At 34.3% G+C, this 16,989-nt stretch overlaps 3 protein-coding genes across 4 annotated transcripts; 2 read left to right on the top strand and 1 right to left on the bottom strand.

The window, feature by feature from the left end:
- Positions 1 to 593: 593 nt before the first annotated feature.
- Positions 594 to 4,219, top strand: Torsin (torsin). 2 transcript variants are annotated; one of them, XM_053745107.2, is made up of 7 exons: positions 594 to 721; positions 907 to 1,138; positions 1,272 to 1,546; positions 1,633 to 1,784; positions 2,282 to 2,427; positions 2,680 to 2,827; positions 3,525 to 4,219. In XM_053745107.2, the coding sequence occupies exons 1-7, from the start codon at positions 716 to 718 to the stop codon at positions 3,649 to 3,651; spliced, it is 1,086 nt and encodes a 361-aa protein (XP_053601082.1). In that variant the 5' UTR covers positions 594 to 715; the 3' UTR covers positions 3,652 to 4,219. The 2 variants fall into 2 exon arrangements, with proteins under 2 accessions (XP_053601082.1, XP_053601083.1); XM_053745108.2 differs by having other exon boundaries at positions 657 to 789.
- A 34-nt stretch (positions 4,220 to 4,253) lies between these two features.
- Positions 4,254 to 7,110, bottom strand: Atg5 (Autophagy-related 5). Its single transcript, XM_053745110.2, has 5 exons — positions 6,813 to 7,110; positions 5,996 to 6,201; positions 5,786 to 5,910; positions 5,136 to 5,336; positions 4,254 to 4,447 (listed from the first exon to the last, which is right to left on the bottom strand). The coding sequence occupies exons 1-5, from the start codon at positions 6,966 to 6,968 to the stop codon at positions 4,341 to 4,343; spliced, it is 795 nt and encodes a 264-aa protein (XP_053601085.1). The 5' UTR covers positions 6,969 to 7,110; the 3' UTR covers positions 4,254 to 4,340.
- A 1,101-nt stretch (positions 7,111 to 8,211) lies between these two features.
- On the top strand, positions 8,212 to 9,517 carry LOC128670241 (uncharacterized protein). The gene is made up of 3 exons (XM_053745753.2): positions 8,212 to 8,512; positions 8,773 to 9,016; positions 9,175 to 9,517. The coding sequence occupies exons 1-3, from the start codon at positions 8,369 to 8,371 to the stop codon at positions 9,495 to 9,497; spliced, it is 711 nt and encodes a 236-aa protein (XP_053601728.1). The 5' UTR covers positions 8,212 to 8,368; the 3' UTR covers positions 9,498 to 9,517.
- The last annotated feature ends 7,472 nt before the right edge of the window (positions 9,518 to 16,989 follow it).

Below are 16,989 nucleotides of genomic sequence, written 5' to 3'. Positions count from 1 at the left end.
CTGTCCATGGATTTAGCAAGTACTTTGTACGGAGTACCTACCATGGATAATTAATAAGTATTTCTTTCAACTGGATGAATTACTACGAAATACTTGACAAACAATAATAAACTCAAAGCGTAGTGTACTGAAAGCATATTCAATAATCCTTCCTTTTTCTTTTAAACTCGTACCACGAGGTATTTTTGGTTGGAAATCTGCAACAATATTGAAAATTGGCGCTTTTGCCTCCATTGGCAACGTTTGTACCAGTAGCGCCATCTGCGCTGAGCTTTGCGTAATATGCCGTATTCCATGGTCCTGTCGTCGCGCTAAAGTGACATTAGGTTAGGTTACCTATGTTTTCGGACACTTTTTATGCTGTAGTTGTTGGACTAGGAACTGTTTACTATGTAATGAAATAATTTATAATAAGTACTAAACTAGAATGCTTACGAATAAGCAAAGAAGCGTTCTTAAACTTGGGTCTAAAATTTGTAGAGAGTTTTTTCTTGCTTAAGACAATAACAGTTTGCCAGAAATGTGATCTTTAATGGATCTTTATTACAAAGCAAATAGGTCAAGTTTTCTATGTCATTATTTTGACATTTGTTATTTGTAATCATTCCTTGGTAATAACATAATAATTCCGCGCGCAATGTGTCAATGTCAGTCAAGCAAGCTGCCAAGTAGAGGTAAAGCAATGGAGTAAAGTAAGCCGTACTTTTATTATGGAATGAGTGTGAGTGATTTGAAAAACAAATTGGGAAAAAAAAATGATTTTTTTCTTCTAAATAGGTTTGCCTAATGGTTAGCCTTATTATTTATTTATTCATCAAATAGCCTTTACAATCGACTCCCATACGTTTATACACTCCAAATGTAATATTTATGTTTTATCGTATTTTATTGTTTTTATTCATCTAGGTATATACAAATATGAATTTGAATATATATCATGTAAAATGGTATGTCATAACAACATTTCTTCTTCTATTTAATGAAATAAACTATGCTACGACTGAAATAATAACATTGTCTATCGGAGCTGCAGCTTTGGCGGGAGCGTGGTTAAAATGGGATAATGTTATTAAAGACAATACAGTTTGTCGTTTTATGGAGTGTTGTAACGATGATCATGTACCATATGATTTGGAAAGTAAGTATCTACCTAGTCTATCAATATTATAATATTGGCTCTTGTATCTGCTAAGTGAGAAACAGCGAATTTTATGAATTTTTGTTTTGTGGTAAAATTGCTGCTAATTTAATGTCTTCTAATTTCTTTACAGAACTAAAACAATCATTATCGGATAAAATGTATGGACAGCCCCTTGTTAATGAATTAGTGAATATTCTTCGGGCTCACAAAGAGTCTGTATATAATAAAGATAAAGCGAATAAGAAGGCTTTGGTAATAAGCCTTCATGGATGGTCTGGTGTAGGTAAAAACTATGCTGCAACTATGATAGCTGAAGCGTTATACAAAAAGGGAATGCAAAGTAAATTTGTAAAAGTATTTATGGGAAAGAAAGATTTTGACTGTACTGATCTAGAAAAAAGCAAAGTAAGACTTGTGAAATATAAAATTTAAGAATGTTATCATGGTAAAAGTAAGGGAGAGGAAAGTGATATCTCTCTTTATGTTTTCAGCAAGAACTGATCACAAATGTAAACAGTATAGTAAAGAAGTGTGGAAAGTCCTTGATAATATTTGATGAAATCCATGATATGTGCCCATCTGTGCTGGATGCAATCAAGCCAATGCTAGATCATCATCACGCTGTTGATGGTGTTGATTATAGGTAATGATTATTTGTTCATTTTAATTTGTATTTCATACTGAAGTCGGAAATAAATGATTTTTATTTGTATTATAGCTGCACCCCAGGACTTTGCTCCTGTGGGAATTTCAGGTCAAAAAGTATCCTAGGTGATATTGCAGGTTAAATTTTTGTACACCAATTTTGAATTTCAATTTTGGTGTACTAAATTTCATAACAATTCATCCAGTAGATTTTGCATGACTACATACATTTTTTATGTATATACATACATTTATATATATACATATATTTATATATATACATACATTTATATATATACATACATTTATATATATACATACATTTATAATATTAGTAAGATGTGAAAATTAGTTCATTTGTTTTTACTAAAAATCAGGGTTTATCATACACATTGTGTATTACCAAGAAAAGGAATTCAAAAAACCTTCATTTCTGAGAGCAATGAAAACATATACCTGATTAACATAAGTATTTACTAGGAAACATATTTTCAGGGATACCATTTTTATTTTTATATCTAACACTGGTGGAAAAGAGATAGCTTCTAATTTGTTAAAACTTTATGGAGAAGGGGTCAAGAGAAACGAAGTTGAATTCCATAATTTTGAGCCTGTTATAAGAAGAACTGCATATCATCAAGGTAATGTATTTGTTAAGACTAGCTGTTTCCCGCGACTCCGCCAGCGGCATAAAGTAGCTTATGAGACCCTTCAGCTCTTCAACTATCTCCAAAACAAAAATTATCTCAATCTGTTGCTCTGTTTTGATGTAAAAGACGGACAAACAAACACACTTTCAATAATATTACTATGGATTGCATGCAATATATAAAATATTTAACCTTCTTAAAGGTTTTTGCAGGTATGTAATTTATTGTTATATATTTTTACAGGAGGTTTAGAAAAGTCTGCTACTATTGCACATCATCTGATTGATCACTACATACCGTTTCTACCTCTAGAGCAAAATCATGTAGAGCTATGTGCATTGGCAGAATTTAGATTTCATGGAATATTGAATCCATCTGAGGAAATGATGGCGTAAGTTATTACAAGCTTTTTTGCTCTAACTTGCAAAGCTCCTTATGTCTCGGGTGCAATATGTTTGTTGCAGCTTTCATTATGCGGCCACAAAATGTTGGAACAATTTGCCGCCTCCAATTAGAAACTCTAAATCTGTCACTTCATTTAAGTCAAATCTTAAATTGTTTTTATTAATTAATCAATCAGATATAATTATTTTTATTAAATGCTCAATCAGATATGTATCTGATTGAGCATTTAATAAAAACAATTTATGCTATCTTGCAAACTCTTTTCTGGTAGTGCCATCTTGTTTGGTATCACTGAAAATCAGCGTCATGGCACAAGTTGAGTGGTACCCTTTTGTAGCATATTTAATGTAACTTTGTAATATTAACATTTTGTTAATTTCCTGTGATATATATTAGTATGTTATGAATAAATTTATTTCTATTTCAATCTTGCAATTCAATAAAAATTTTGTGCATATGTTTAATTTAGATAAAAATGCATTATTATGATGATAAGTATGACCGGATGGTGCTCCCAGGAATGGCTCCAGACATAGGGAACTCCTCAACGGTTTACTGCACAGGCATAACTTTTTATCACACATTGAATGCAATTAGATCTCTCTGAAAACAATAAAAGCATGAGTAAAAATGGAATAAAAAAAATATATTTTTGAAGCATTTAATTTTATTTTCTTTTTCAGTGAAGCATTGACAGTGATAACATATGGACCAAGTGAAGATCAACCCATTTTTGCAAATAATGGTTGTAAACGATTTACCAGGCACATTCCTTATGTGATACAAAAATTTAAGAGTAAATTAAATTAATACTAGTTATAAATAAGTATATATTTTTAAAGTATTGTGATAAACTAATATAATGTTTCTTTGGTAGCTAATTGCACATCTAAACAGATTTTCTGAAAAATTGTGATTGTATCATATTGTTGAATCTAATCTAAAAATGGAATGTTGATGCTGTAAGCAATTTTGTGATGCAACACCAGTAAATTCGGTGTATTTTTATCGTTTTTAGGGTCGTTCGTTCTATATTCATTCAACCATTACACCTAATCAGTAATCTTACTAAATTTAGATGTTCACAGTTTTGTTAAAATCTCTTATTATCCTAGTAGGTGGGTTGAAATATATCATACAAGTTTTATGTTATACATGGATAGTTGTGATATTTTTAAATTAGTTACTTTTCCTCAATCCCCATCAAACCATAATCATGTACCTGCATATGTCTTTTTTCTTGCACCTATGTTTGGATCTTAATTTAAGTATCTCAGATCTGCTAAGTTTAAAAAATAGAAGCTTATTTTGTATAATTAATAACACCCTCTCGTGATAAAATCACTGTTAATATTTCTAATAAATTGTTGTTTCTTAATTTACCATTTTTCCATTGTTTGAAATAACACAAATTATTTAGGAATGCATTTATAAATAGTTTATTATAACTTATCATTACAATTTAACATTAGTTAAATATAATTACTTCTTAGGTCATTTTAGCACACACAAAAATGCAGAAAGTTGTCTGGATAACTCATGTGTTCAGAGAGCCATTGCAGTGGGGTATCACCGGGGATAACTACTCCATGTGTCCTCAATTTCACTGTAAGAAAAAAACTATTTAAATTATTTGATTGAATATTGCTCACATAAAAGCTTAATTTTCATTACATGGCAGACTGCTGCATAGGTTGTCTGCATTTCCTTTAGGAACTGAACCTGCTTTGTCTTAGTTGATTTTTGTAGTCAGGTGTTACTAGTTTTTAGCTAATTTAACAATTGCATTTTTATGATTATACTAGCGACCCGGTTTCGCTCGTGTCAGACAGACAGACGCGGAGGACTTTTTGTTTATTTATTTATATTTAGGAAGACTTACAGCTAAAGAACAAATAAATAGAAATGAAAGTTAAAAACAGGAAGCCAATTAAAAGTCTCCACAGATAGAAGAGAATTAAGAAATTGAAAATATCAAGCATGTAAAGAGGAGAAAAACAATAGCCAGAAGTTATATGGTACTAGATACACATTAGTAGTATAAGTTACAAGAGTGAGATGCATCGAAAACTAAAGAAACATTAATAAACAATTGGATCATACTCGAGTTGAAATTTACACTAAACTTTAAGAAAAACTAATTTAACGAAAATAATCATTGGCTAAATCGCGCCGTACCTTATTTACTTTATCTTATGTACTTTGTTTTATAATATGTAAGTATGTGAAATTCACGAAATAATTTTCGTGGTTCTAGTGCCATGAAAATAGGCGAAAGGAAACTTAGGACTAACCATCAATTTTGTCTGGATAAAAATCTTCAATCATTTGCTGTAACACTTTTCTACTGCCATCTGCATTCTTGGGGTTGACTAAACGTTGACAGCAAATACCTTCATCTGAGTATATTCTAATTGGAATGTGTTTGAAACCATCATTATCACCATGGGATTCCATTAGCCTCCTGTTTATTGCCCAAAATTGATCAAATTTGTCTATAATGTAAAAATCAAAATTAAGATATTACTTATTTGGAAATAGTTACATATTTATTTATTGGGAGCTAACACCAGTAAATTCTCCACATAACACATTATTACACAATATCACTGACTATGGTCAGTGATAACTGATATGTGATAACATGCACATACCCCTATTTGTATACATAGTGTTGAGCAGTCCATTATCACAGGTGGCTAAATCCAATCTTGTGGACAAGCATTATGAAAGCTAGATAAGTTTATATTAGAGATCCCCCATGAGGCTGACATAGTCACACAAAGTGCACTGAAGCCTTGTCAAAAATTTAGAAGAAAAAAAACCCTATTTGTCTGAAAATGAATCTTTTCACAACATCAAAGCTCCTCACAGCTGTAAGTCCCATTGAGTTGACCCAACATTTTAATGATTTCATATTTCCAAAATATATTAAAAGGATTACCATTTTGTAAACCCAGCCATAACTGGTTATGGTCCTTTTTTTGCATTGTGGACATGACCTGGCCTCGATGCTTCAGCACATCAGCCTCTTTGACTGTTGACATGTAGTGAGCTTCAACAACATCTCTAAAACCATACAAATATCATAATATTTATTCTTTAGCAAAACATGGACAGATGTCTAGTAATTAAAAACCATTCTTATCATTACTTATTGGGACAATGAAGAAGAATATCTTCAGGAAACTTAGTGAAGTGCACAGTCAGTGTCCAAGGCAGCTGCGGGTCACTGCCACAATACAGATCATAAAGAAAGCCTATAGGATAGTGCCACTTCAAGGGCTGCCCATTATAATCAAGCCACATCTCATTATCTGCATTTTCTTGGGATATGTATCGCAGGAAATGCCTTTTCATCTGAAAAGATATTAAAATTTTAAGTAAATTTATGGGTTTATTATATATTATTATTATTATAAAAACACTTTTGTAACTTTAAATTACAGGATTGAATGCGATGCGGTTTTCAGTTGTTTTGTGAGTGGTCTAACTTAAAATCTGGTTTAGGTTTCATTGTGATATATTGCTTAAGATCCCAAGATACTTGTATTGACATTAAAAATGCAGCTGAAGTCACAGGCAAAGTTAAAAACTAGAAATTTTGTTATGTACTAGCTGATTCCCGGAGTTTACTCTCATGGAATTTTTTTATAAAAAGTGCTTTGTCAATCAGGAATACTACCTACTGGAGAAAATAATCTGGAAATTGGTTGATTACAATCAATCAAGCAATTTGCACTTTGTTAGAATACAGGTATAAGGTTCAGTAGATTCTGATTATCTCCTACATGCTTCTCTATATATTATTGGTGAAGAAGTGTATTTTACCAGAACTAAATAAGTATAGTATTCATTGCAACGTTGTTATTGCAGGGATCTATACCTATGTTTTTTGTTCTTTAATAATTTCGTGGTTGCTAACAGACGAGATAGCATCAAAGTATTAGGATGTCTAGCTAGATACTTACCTTATCTGTTACTAAAGGAAAGTAGCTTAATCGAGGGACCATTACATAGAATGGGTCGGGTTGCTGGATTTCCATAATTTCTTCTTGATCTAGTTGAAAACAAATGGGTAACTTTCCGTCCCATATTTCGCGTAGAACTTCCCGGTCATTTGCCATTGGACTTGTAACAGAAACTTAATTATGATGATGTTAAACAATATGGTTATAAACTCTTTGATATTATAGGGTATTTATTGATGAGAGCAAGATGACGATAGAGATTGATTTTTACAGGAACCACAGGACTGAAAGTATTTGTGACACGACCTATTCTTTAAGGTGACATCTCACTGCATCTCACTCTCACACCTACCTTATAGAACCTTATCTCACACACACAGATTTATTTATTTGATTTTGACATTGACAAGCTATGATTGATGCTGCTGCACACTTCGGTTTCCTAATCAGAATCCAAATAGGGAGTAACATGCGGAGCATCGGGCATTTTATCGCAGATGGCGCTACTGGTACAACTAATGTACATAAACATTGCCAATGAAGGCAAAAATCACCAATTTTCAATATTGTTGCAGATTTACGACCAAAAATACCTTCTACGCAATCGTTGTGCAAGTTTAAAGGAAAAAGGAAGGATTTAGTGGATTATCCTGAAAATAATAACACTACTTTAGGTTATGTTCTGCATTATTTGTTCAACTGTGGTCATAAACTGATAAACTTGACCTTGACTGAAGATCTAACCTATATGAGTCCATATTTTAATAAGTCTTCACGTGTGAAGTGTTCCCAGCTTCTTTTCGACCGTTTACTAGCTCGAAAATTTTACAGCGTGAGGAGTACAATAGTTTTGTTTATCTTAAGGAAAACGATTTTTCCCAATATTTCGGCACCCGAATATGCATACATAATGAAATGATTAATAAAGTTCTCTAAAATTAAGGTTTTAATCGACATAGTAAAAAGCGGCAAAGTTTTTGTGTACCTAACATACAGTGCTGTACTCGGGCGGAATAAATGTACCTAATATTCCCTATTCCATGGTACAACCTACAGAGTGGTTCGACCATAGGTTTTGAAAGGGCCCCGCGCTCTGAGTTCAACAGTCGCGTAAAAGTGACCGTCAATGCCCAGCTTAACGGGGTGCTATGACTTTCTCAACAATATCTGGGGGCATAGCAGTGCCCCCGCAAATCGAGCAAAAAAGTGGCACGACCGTAGGTACCATCCTTTTCTCGAAGCAATTTAGGCCAATTTCGAATCCCATTAACTTCGTTGTGGATAAAACAGGAAGCCTGCATTTTCAGTAACTAAGTAAGTTGACAATGATTAATATCATTGTCAAATAAAAACTCAAAAATCATTGTCAACTTCAAAACCGAAAGTCAAAACAAAAGCACGTGTTTGTCTATTGTGTTGTTGCTTGCGCCTTGCACTGTCTGCCTAGGTAAATATAATTGGTTCTTATCCTATCATAGGATAGTCCTACCTATCTGGATTTTTGTGTTCTAAATATTGTTTAGTTAATATCGTTGACAAAATTTAATATATAAAATATGGGTAAGAAAAGGAAACTGGCTACAAAAGATGACGATTTTGAATTTGACCCAATACCCAGGCACTTAGTTACTTCACACATAAAAAAGCAAGAGAAACGACTTATAGTAATTTTGGAAAACGCACAATTGGAGACCGTGAAAGTGAGTATTACTAAAAATTTAGTTGTAAAAATGTAGTAGGCGAGGTAAAACAACTACATATTGTATGTATGGAAATCAATGAATTTCATAAATATATGGAATGTAGGTTTATTTCATGTTTTTGAGCATGTTAATAAATTAGAGACATTTGTAAAAAAATATGTAATCTCTGTTAATGTTTAGTGTTTTAAATAGTAGACAAAAATCTTTCTTATTTTCAATCTGTCATTTAGCATATTATGGTAATTTTATTTTTATAGACAGGAAACAACTTTGAATTGCTGAACTGTGATGACCATGCCAACATCTTGCGGAAAAATGATCGTGATCCTGGTTCGTGTCGTCCTGACATTACTCATCAATCTCTCTTGATGCTAATGGACTCACCGTTGAATAGGGCTGGTTTACTTCAGGTGTATATTCACACAGAAAAAAATGTCCTTATAGAAATAAACCCACAGACTCGAATACCACGAACATTCAAGAGATTTGCAGGTTTAATGGGTATGTATTGAAATACTCACATATCAATTAGAACTGCTCATATAATATCATTATATAAGCAGTAATAAAATTATGTATCTATGTACCATCCTACTGGTTAGTATTAGGCGAAATATGACAAAAGAAGATTATATTTATCTCATTTGCACTTTTTTCAGTTCAACTACTACATAAGTTTGCAATCAGAGCATCAGATGGTCCTATGAAATTGTTGAAAGTTATAAAAAACCCAGTTACATCTCACCTACCAGTAGGTGTTAAGAAGGTCACTATGTCATTTAGTTCCAAAGTGGTCCAAAACTGCAGAGACTTAGTTCCTAAAGATGAGCCAGTAGTGTTAATCATAGGAGCTATGGCCCATGGAAAAGTGGAAGTAGATTACTCTGAAGATGTAATATCTATAAGTAACTACCCATTATCTGCTGCATTGACTTGTGCTAAACTGTGCACTGCCTTTGAAGAAGTGTGGGAGGTTGTGTAAATAAATATATTCAAAAGTAAGTGATTTTGCAACTTTTTAATTAGTTTCACCTATCCTAGTGTATTAGTAGTAGTATGTATTAGCATTAATAGTACCTTAGGATTGATATCTAAATACTCTAGTTGTAAAACATTTAAGTAATTCTATGGAAGTAATTACAATTTCAATGTTTATTATTTCACACTAGCTTACCCGCGGCTTCGCCCGCTTAATTTCCCTCGAGAACAGTTCGTATTAAAATGGGATTGGGATAGTTGAATTAAAATATCTGTAGCACATTTAAAATACATACAGCGCCATCTAGTGTTTTATTGCAAAGTTTATTAGCATTTGGCGCACCTTAAAATACACACAGCGTCATCTAGTGTTATTTTTCATAAGTCATCAGGTGTGAAGTGTTCCGTTCCGAGCATATATTTTTGACCATTTCCATTTACTGGCTCGAAAATTTTGTAGCGTGTGGCTGTTTCCCATAGTTTTCGAAGTTTTGTATATTTTGGAAAACGATGTTTCCCAATATTTCGGCACCCGAATACCAACTTACCAACCATACAATGCTGCACTCTGGCGGGATAAATGCACAGTAATACTTGTCTACGTAAAAAACATCCCTGTTTGACGGTTGTTCAATATCCAAGTGATCCTTGCGAGACGTTTGTAAACAATGGATTTTTAATATGTGACATGTATGTTTAAGTTTGATGTCCTGGATTCCTTTTTACGGCAGAAAGCTGATGAACACGGTATGCCAGTTGCTAATCATTCGCGCGGTCGAGTTAGTCTAGCTTATGAATCCGAGCACAATTAGTTGTATTACACGTGGTGGATTGATGAAGCATGCATTTCGCTTTTGTGTTGATTGAGACAGGTGTAAGGCATTTGCCTCTATTCCAGCAGAATATATAGATTTTTCAACTTGGATTTCCATAAAAACTTATTTCAAGCGTTTATTATATTTCTATCAGTGACAGTATATTAAAAAAAAGCGGCCTAGTTCGAGTTGGACTCGCCCATGAAGGGTTCCGTAGCAGCAAGTAACAGTTCTTGGTTGATCGATTTTTGTATATTTTTATATTTGCGTTGATGGAATGAAAGGTAAATTGTGGTTTACTATTTATGACGTATAAAAAAAACTTCTTACTACATCTCGTTCAAACCAATTTTCGGTGTGTACATAGTAATGTACATAAAATATTTTTTTAAGTTTTATCATTATCTTATTTTAGAAGTTACAGGGGGACCCTGTAACTTCTAACACATTTTACCACTTTGGAAGTCTCTCGCGCAAATTCTTCTGTTTAGAAAAAAATATATATTAGAAACTTCAATATCATTTTTAAGACCTATCCATAGATACCCACGTGTATGGGTTTGCAAAAAAAACTTTTTAGTTTCAATTCTAAGTATAGGCCCTCCCAAAATTTTTAAATCCGCAATCTCGCCCCAGAATAGTACCAAAGGACCTTGGTTGGTAAGAGCAAAAAACAGCCTTTCCAAAGAGTTTCACTCATAGAGGAGGAGAGACAATATAAAATAAACAGATCTAGGTCATTTGATGTGAAAGTTGCTACACATACATACATGGCACAAATAGAAATGTCTCTTAGCAAATGTTTTACCTCTTAGAACATGTTAAGAACAGAGAGGGAGACTCGAGGTCAAACATAAGCTAATTTTTTATCAAAAATCAACCCTAGTACTACTAGTATTCTACCGGCTACTATTAGGGTTGAAGTTTTTATGGAAACACATAAGAAACTTTGCCGCGAGCGGAGCCGCGGCCAGTAGCTAGTTTCCCCATTAATATTGTGAGTAGAATATTAATAGGAAATTCTGACTTGTCTCAATTGAACTAAAACTATCCTAATCGTTAAGTAGGTATGTTTCAATTGGTGTACAATGTATAAAGCCAACTAAACAAATAAACCCAAAATTAAATAGGATTTAACTACCTCTCTTCTTACATAAAATAAAATTACATCATTTTAGATCCATCCATCCTGAACTATTTCTGGCAGAGGCTCTTTTATTATGGAGTGGTCGCTATTTTCAAGAAACTAAAGAATGATCTAATTTTCGAAATACCCATCTATTTTTTGTGCTTACATTCTTTCTCTTAGTCGAGCGTTATGACTTTAACAATCTAGGAATGCAAGGGCGGGGCGGGATCTATGGAATGCAGGCATCTTTTTTTTGTTTATCGCTCCTCATCTTGATATGTAACTCTAAGAATTTTAACAAACTTCAGTTACTCCAAATAAGGAAAATAATAATTCAAACACAGAGAATAGTAGGAGATAGATTAAATTAAAAAAAAATAAAATTCATAACAACAGATTACAGATTGAAAGAAAAAATGATTGTAAACTAAAATATTTAATATTGAATTGACGATACTTTAAGCACGCGAATGGTGATAAAGGGGGCCCAAGACCGTGCGATGTGGAGAAGGAAAAGATAGAAAACATACCCTGGAACACTATGGCTAAGGAAGAAACTGAGAGAGAAAGCGATGAGATACCAAAAAAATCATCGATTTACGAAATTATATTTTGCACAATAAACCCACAGTTGGTAAGACGATAAAGTTTGACGTAATTAAAGCACTAGGAAAGCGGTTGCATACCGGTTGTTTGTGCGACCGACAGGCCGAGAGGCTAGATTCTTGACAACATGCCTTTAATGGTATATGGCCTGGGCCAATTAACTGCAGAGCGATGTAAACAACTACCAGAAAGCACGAACACATTCGTAGTATTGTATAAATTACCGCCTATCTATGTATTTGCAGAAACTTAGTGTTAAATAACACTAAGTTTCTGCAAATACATGCAAGTAGTAGGTGTTGTAAACCTGGATACAAATGATAGGATACATTGGTTTCGTCCTAGTTCATATACGCAGGACCAAAATCATGTTTACTTTTTCCAAAATTAGGCTACCTACTCCTACAATATATTTGAAATGGTGTAAGACTATCTAGTCTTACACCATTTCAAATATATTGTAGGAGTGAAGTAAAAGATCAAAGACGCGGCCACGCGTGATTTCTTGGAAAGGAGTCGATCGGGCGCCGCAACCGAGCGTCACGTCGCGATATCCTGTCTGCCGAAGCCGAACCGCATCTCTACGCAAAAAGTACGCCCCGAAAAAACTTGGGCCGCTTGCATGTATATCTCAAAACATGCATGCTTGCATGTATGTTTGTAACGCGATAACTTCCGATAACCGTGGGTCCGATTTTGATGAAATTTATAAGGTTTGTAGGATCTGTCATTGTCAATTTTTAAGTTCGTGGGGCAACAAAATCGGCTAAGCCATTTTTGAAATATTCACAATTTTGAAAAAATATTGTTTTCGCGAGGTGAGTTTGTATGTTGGAGGCGGGTAATTTCCGAAGCTGCCAAACCGATTTCAAAAATTCTTTCACCATTTGCTACATTATCCGAGATTGCTATGGGCAAATATTTGTTCTAAAATAAATTCGTTTTCAGCGATATCAAGGAATTGTAAAGTAATCCGAAAAAAAGCGCTACCGAAAATCTTAACGTGCGTGCGCTGGCCCTACTGTTGTTTATACATGCATATGAGGTACTACAAAAATATAGGTTTTTAGTAGATCCATAAAAAAGATCAGGCATATGAAAATATCATAAGAAAAGGCATTTCATATGTAAAAAGATAATGTACATTAAAAGGTGAATTTTGACAATTATTACTATATAAGCAAATCCAAATCAAAAGTTATTTCATCATCAAGATAATTAATTTCATGAAGATAAATTTTGTCCTTTACATCACATAAATATTGGATGAATAGATTCTGAAATATCGTGGGATTAAAAAATACATGCCAAATTATTTTATGTAGATACCTATAATTATATTGAAGTCAAAAGACTGTATCTTTGAAAAAGGTGTTTTGAGATATTTGATGTTATATCTGATATGTAAAATAAAAATGTAAAAAACATTTGTATTCGCGAGCGAAGCGAGCGAGGTCTAACTTTCTACTTGGGGCAAAAATACATTTATTGTATGTATGTTTGTAGAATCAGTCAATGAAATTTTTAAGTTCTTTCGTTTTTGAAACATTCATAATTTTGTAAAAATGTATTGTGTTCGCGAGGTCTAAGTTCGTGGCGAACAACTAATAACTTTAATAACCCATACCTACGTAAAACTAAAACGTGCATATCTTCCATAGATATCATCATTATTATACCTATTAAGTACATAGTATAACAAAGATTATCACAACAGACAAACAATATTCGTACTTAGTTAATTATGCATATAAATTATACCTACCTTATTCAGCTATTATATGCATATTTTGTCGTCGCAGGAAGTACTTATCTGGAATACCTGGTGATGCCTCATCATTATCATAGTCGATCGATGCTTATTCTACGGTGTTTTTACTTGAATGCGTACTGCGTTTACATATTGCGTGGAGCAGATATGACTCAAAGGTGGCGTGATGTGGTTTGCATGTAATTGTAAAACATAGGTCATCACTATAGTACATACATACACTTACTAGAATTAGATGCTTGTGGCAATAAATGGAGAATATACGTAGGTATATTTTTGACCCTTTGTCAATAGGGAGTATTACTGCACATTTATCACGCCAGAGTACAGCACTGTATGTTAAGTACACAAAAGATTTGCCGCCTTTTTTGCCCGTAGCATATTCGGGTGCCGATATATTGGGAAAAATAGTTTTCCATAAGATAAAAAATCTTCGAAAACTATGGGATACGCCTCACGCTGTAGAATTTTCGAACAAGTAAACGGTCGAAAAGAAGCTCGAAACACTTCATACGTAAAGAATTATTAAAATATGGACTTCATACAGGTAAGATCTTCAGTCAAAATCAAGTTTATATCAGTTTATATGACCACAGTTGACCAAATAATGCAGAACATAACCATAACATAGTGTTATTATTTTCAGGATAATCCACTAAATTCTTCCTTTTTCCTTAAAACTCGCACCACGATTGCGTAGAAGGTATTTTTGGTCGTAAATCTGCAACAATATTGAAAATTGGCGCTTTTTGCCTCCATTGGCAATGTTTGTGTACCTTAGTTGTACCAGTAGCGCCATCTGCGCTGTGCTTTGCGTAATATAAATATTGGTAGGTACTTACTTAATATTATTATTAATCTCTATTCACGCGTGTCAAAGGCACAAAAAGGTTCTCGCTACAAGTTGCATTGTATGTAGATGTAAGCGTGCATGCAACGGCTTAGCTTCATGATTCCACTCGCGCCATATTGGGATCATGGATGTGCGTGACAAAGCGAATGTGTTCATACGAGTGAGCGCGGCGGGCGTACAGCAGGGCCAGACCGAGAGGCGCGCGCCCGCGCCACTGCGCCCGCGCCGCCAGACCGTTCGGCGCCTACGCTTACAAAGGATTCATTGTATTCCATGCCGTCCAATTCTATACAAGAAACCCTTAGCCTCTTCGCTTTTTACATTGAAATTCCTGATACCAGAATGATATTCAAACAATGGGTTTCCGTCCTTTTATTGGCACCTTATTTTTTGTCGCACCTTTAAATGGACCTACCTAGATTCTAAATAAAATGAGAACCTGTTCCGTTCGACAAAGATTTTGCCGCATCCCAATTTAAATTTATTTATTTGTCGCAGTTCGCAGAGCCATTCAAGTTATTTTTTGTTCACAATAATAACTGGTTTGACACCTATTCCTACAACAAACTTGTTGTTTTTATTTAATGCTACAAAATGATTTTAGAAGCCAGAACGGCTTTAAAGATTGGGTCTACTGTTATTTGTTGATTATTATGTATTAACCAAAAACGTTAATTGCTGATTAATTAGGATAAAAATTAAAGTTGATATAATTTGTTATCTATGTTACCCATTTGGTAACTTTGGTAAAAATTATATCAGCGACATTATGTTCAATCAAAAAATGCTACCTACCTGGGTAGATTCATGTTAGTCATTGCGAAGATTAAGTCAACTTAGTAAGAAAGACAATCAAAACGTTCAGTGTGATAGAGTAAGTACCCACCTAGGACAGGTAGAGTAGATCCGCCAACACAGCAGCGGTGCAGACGCCCACGCTGACGAGGCGCGGAGGCGCGGAGGCGCGGCGGGCGGCGAGCTCCAAACAGGTTTCCTCTCACCGACGCGACGACTAAGCTGCCTTCACTGGCTGCTGCTCCATGCATGTACCTACCTGCGTGAAACTTGCCTTTCCACCTTACTACATTTGCTGGCTTGCGCCCGATTTTCTTAACTAACTCGTAGATTTATTTTCTATACACTTGCTCCAAATCTTATGGCACTAGTGTTTTCCGACGTTTTGTGTCACAGTTGTCAACTTCAAGTGTGTTATATGCATGGAATTTGTAGGTACTCCGAAGAAGTGCTTACTAAAACCATGGTTATATGTATTTATACGTTATGTTACTAACGCATTTGTGATCAAGATGTCAACATGAGCTATATCGGACTCCTGGCTCTATTAAACTCTGAGATAGGTATGATTCCCTTTTCTCACGTAGTTATTTTTACCCAAACAAATTATCTGTTACTGCCTATTTGCTACCATAATTTAAGACTTTCTTTAGAAATATTTCTTTTATCAGGCTTAAATCCCATTCCAATTCCCACGTTGTCAAGTATCTACCTTACTTTTTAGTACCTAGTCCGTAAACTTGTCGAATGCATTTCGACTCGAATGATGTCAACGCGATGAAATGTTATCTACATCCGCCTGTGGCGGTATGATATTATTGTGAATATTATACCGTGTGAGTGATTACGTGCATTGGGGCATTCAATAGAAAGATCGGGGTAAACAACAGGCCATCATCGCTCCGCTCCTGAAATTCTTATTGATAAGATAACTAGTGATATTGAAGGTCGTTTTGATAGGAATCGGATCTTATCGACGTAATTTGGTATATACTTATAGAAATTTCCGATGAAACGTTGTATATGAAAATACAGAACGCAAATAAATTACACCTTCGTCGCTGTCTTCTTTTTAATACCTAACTAAATAGTTAGGTATTAAACCTTCTAACGGTAATTAACGGTACCTTTGCTTGTTATAGAATTGCCTAATTAAGAAATTCTTGTTTTTAAAAATTGGCTTATCATTAAATATGAAAGGTCTGAAAGTAGCTAAAATTCTTACTAATAACAAGTAAGAATTATATATAAGTATAATGTTCTCTAGTACTACCTACACTTTTACAAGATACAGTGTGGGTGTCGATCAGATCAGAGCAAATGTCTGGTGCCCAAAATAGACGATTGCATTAGATAGATGGCCGTGGCGAGCTGGCTTGGCGCCGCCACTGCTGGCGCTCGGTGACCGTTGCACAACTCCGGCGCTCGTTCTACTAGGATTACATACCAGATATTATCACGTGTCACAACAATATTTGTATGTAGGTTTTGCTTTTTAATATTTTGCTTTCCCATTAACGAAGTCTA

Source organism: Plodia interpunctella, chromosome 5, assembly GCF_027563975.2.
Source record: "Plodia interpunctella isolate USDA-ARS_2022_Savannah chromosome 5, ilPloInte3.2, whole genome shotgun sequence".
In the NCBI taxonomy this organism is placed as follows: Eukaryota; Metazoa; Arthropoda; class Insecta; order Lepidoptera; family Pyralidae; genus Plodia; species Plodia interpunctella.
The sequence above is the reverse complement of the archived record's forward strand: the minus strand, read 5'-3'. Positions and strand labels throughout refer to the sequence as shown.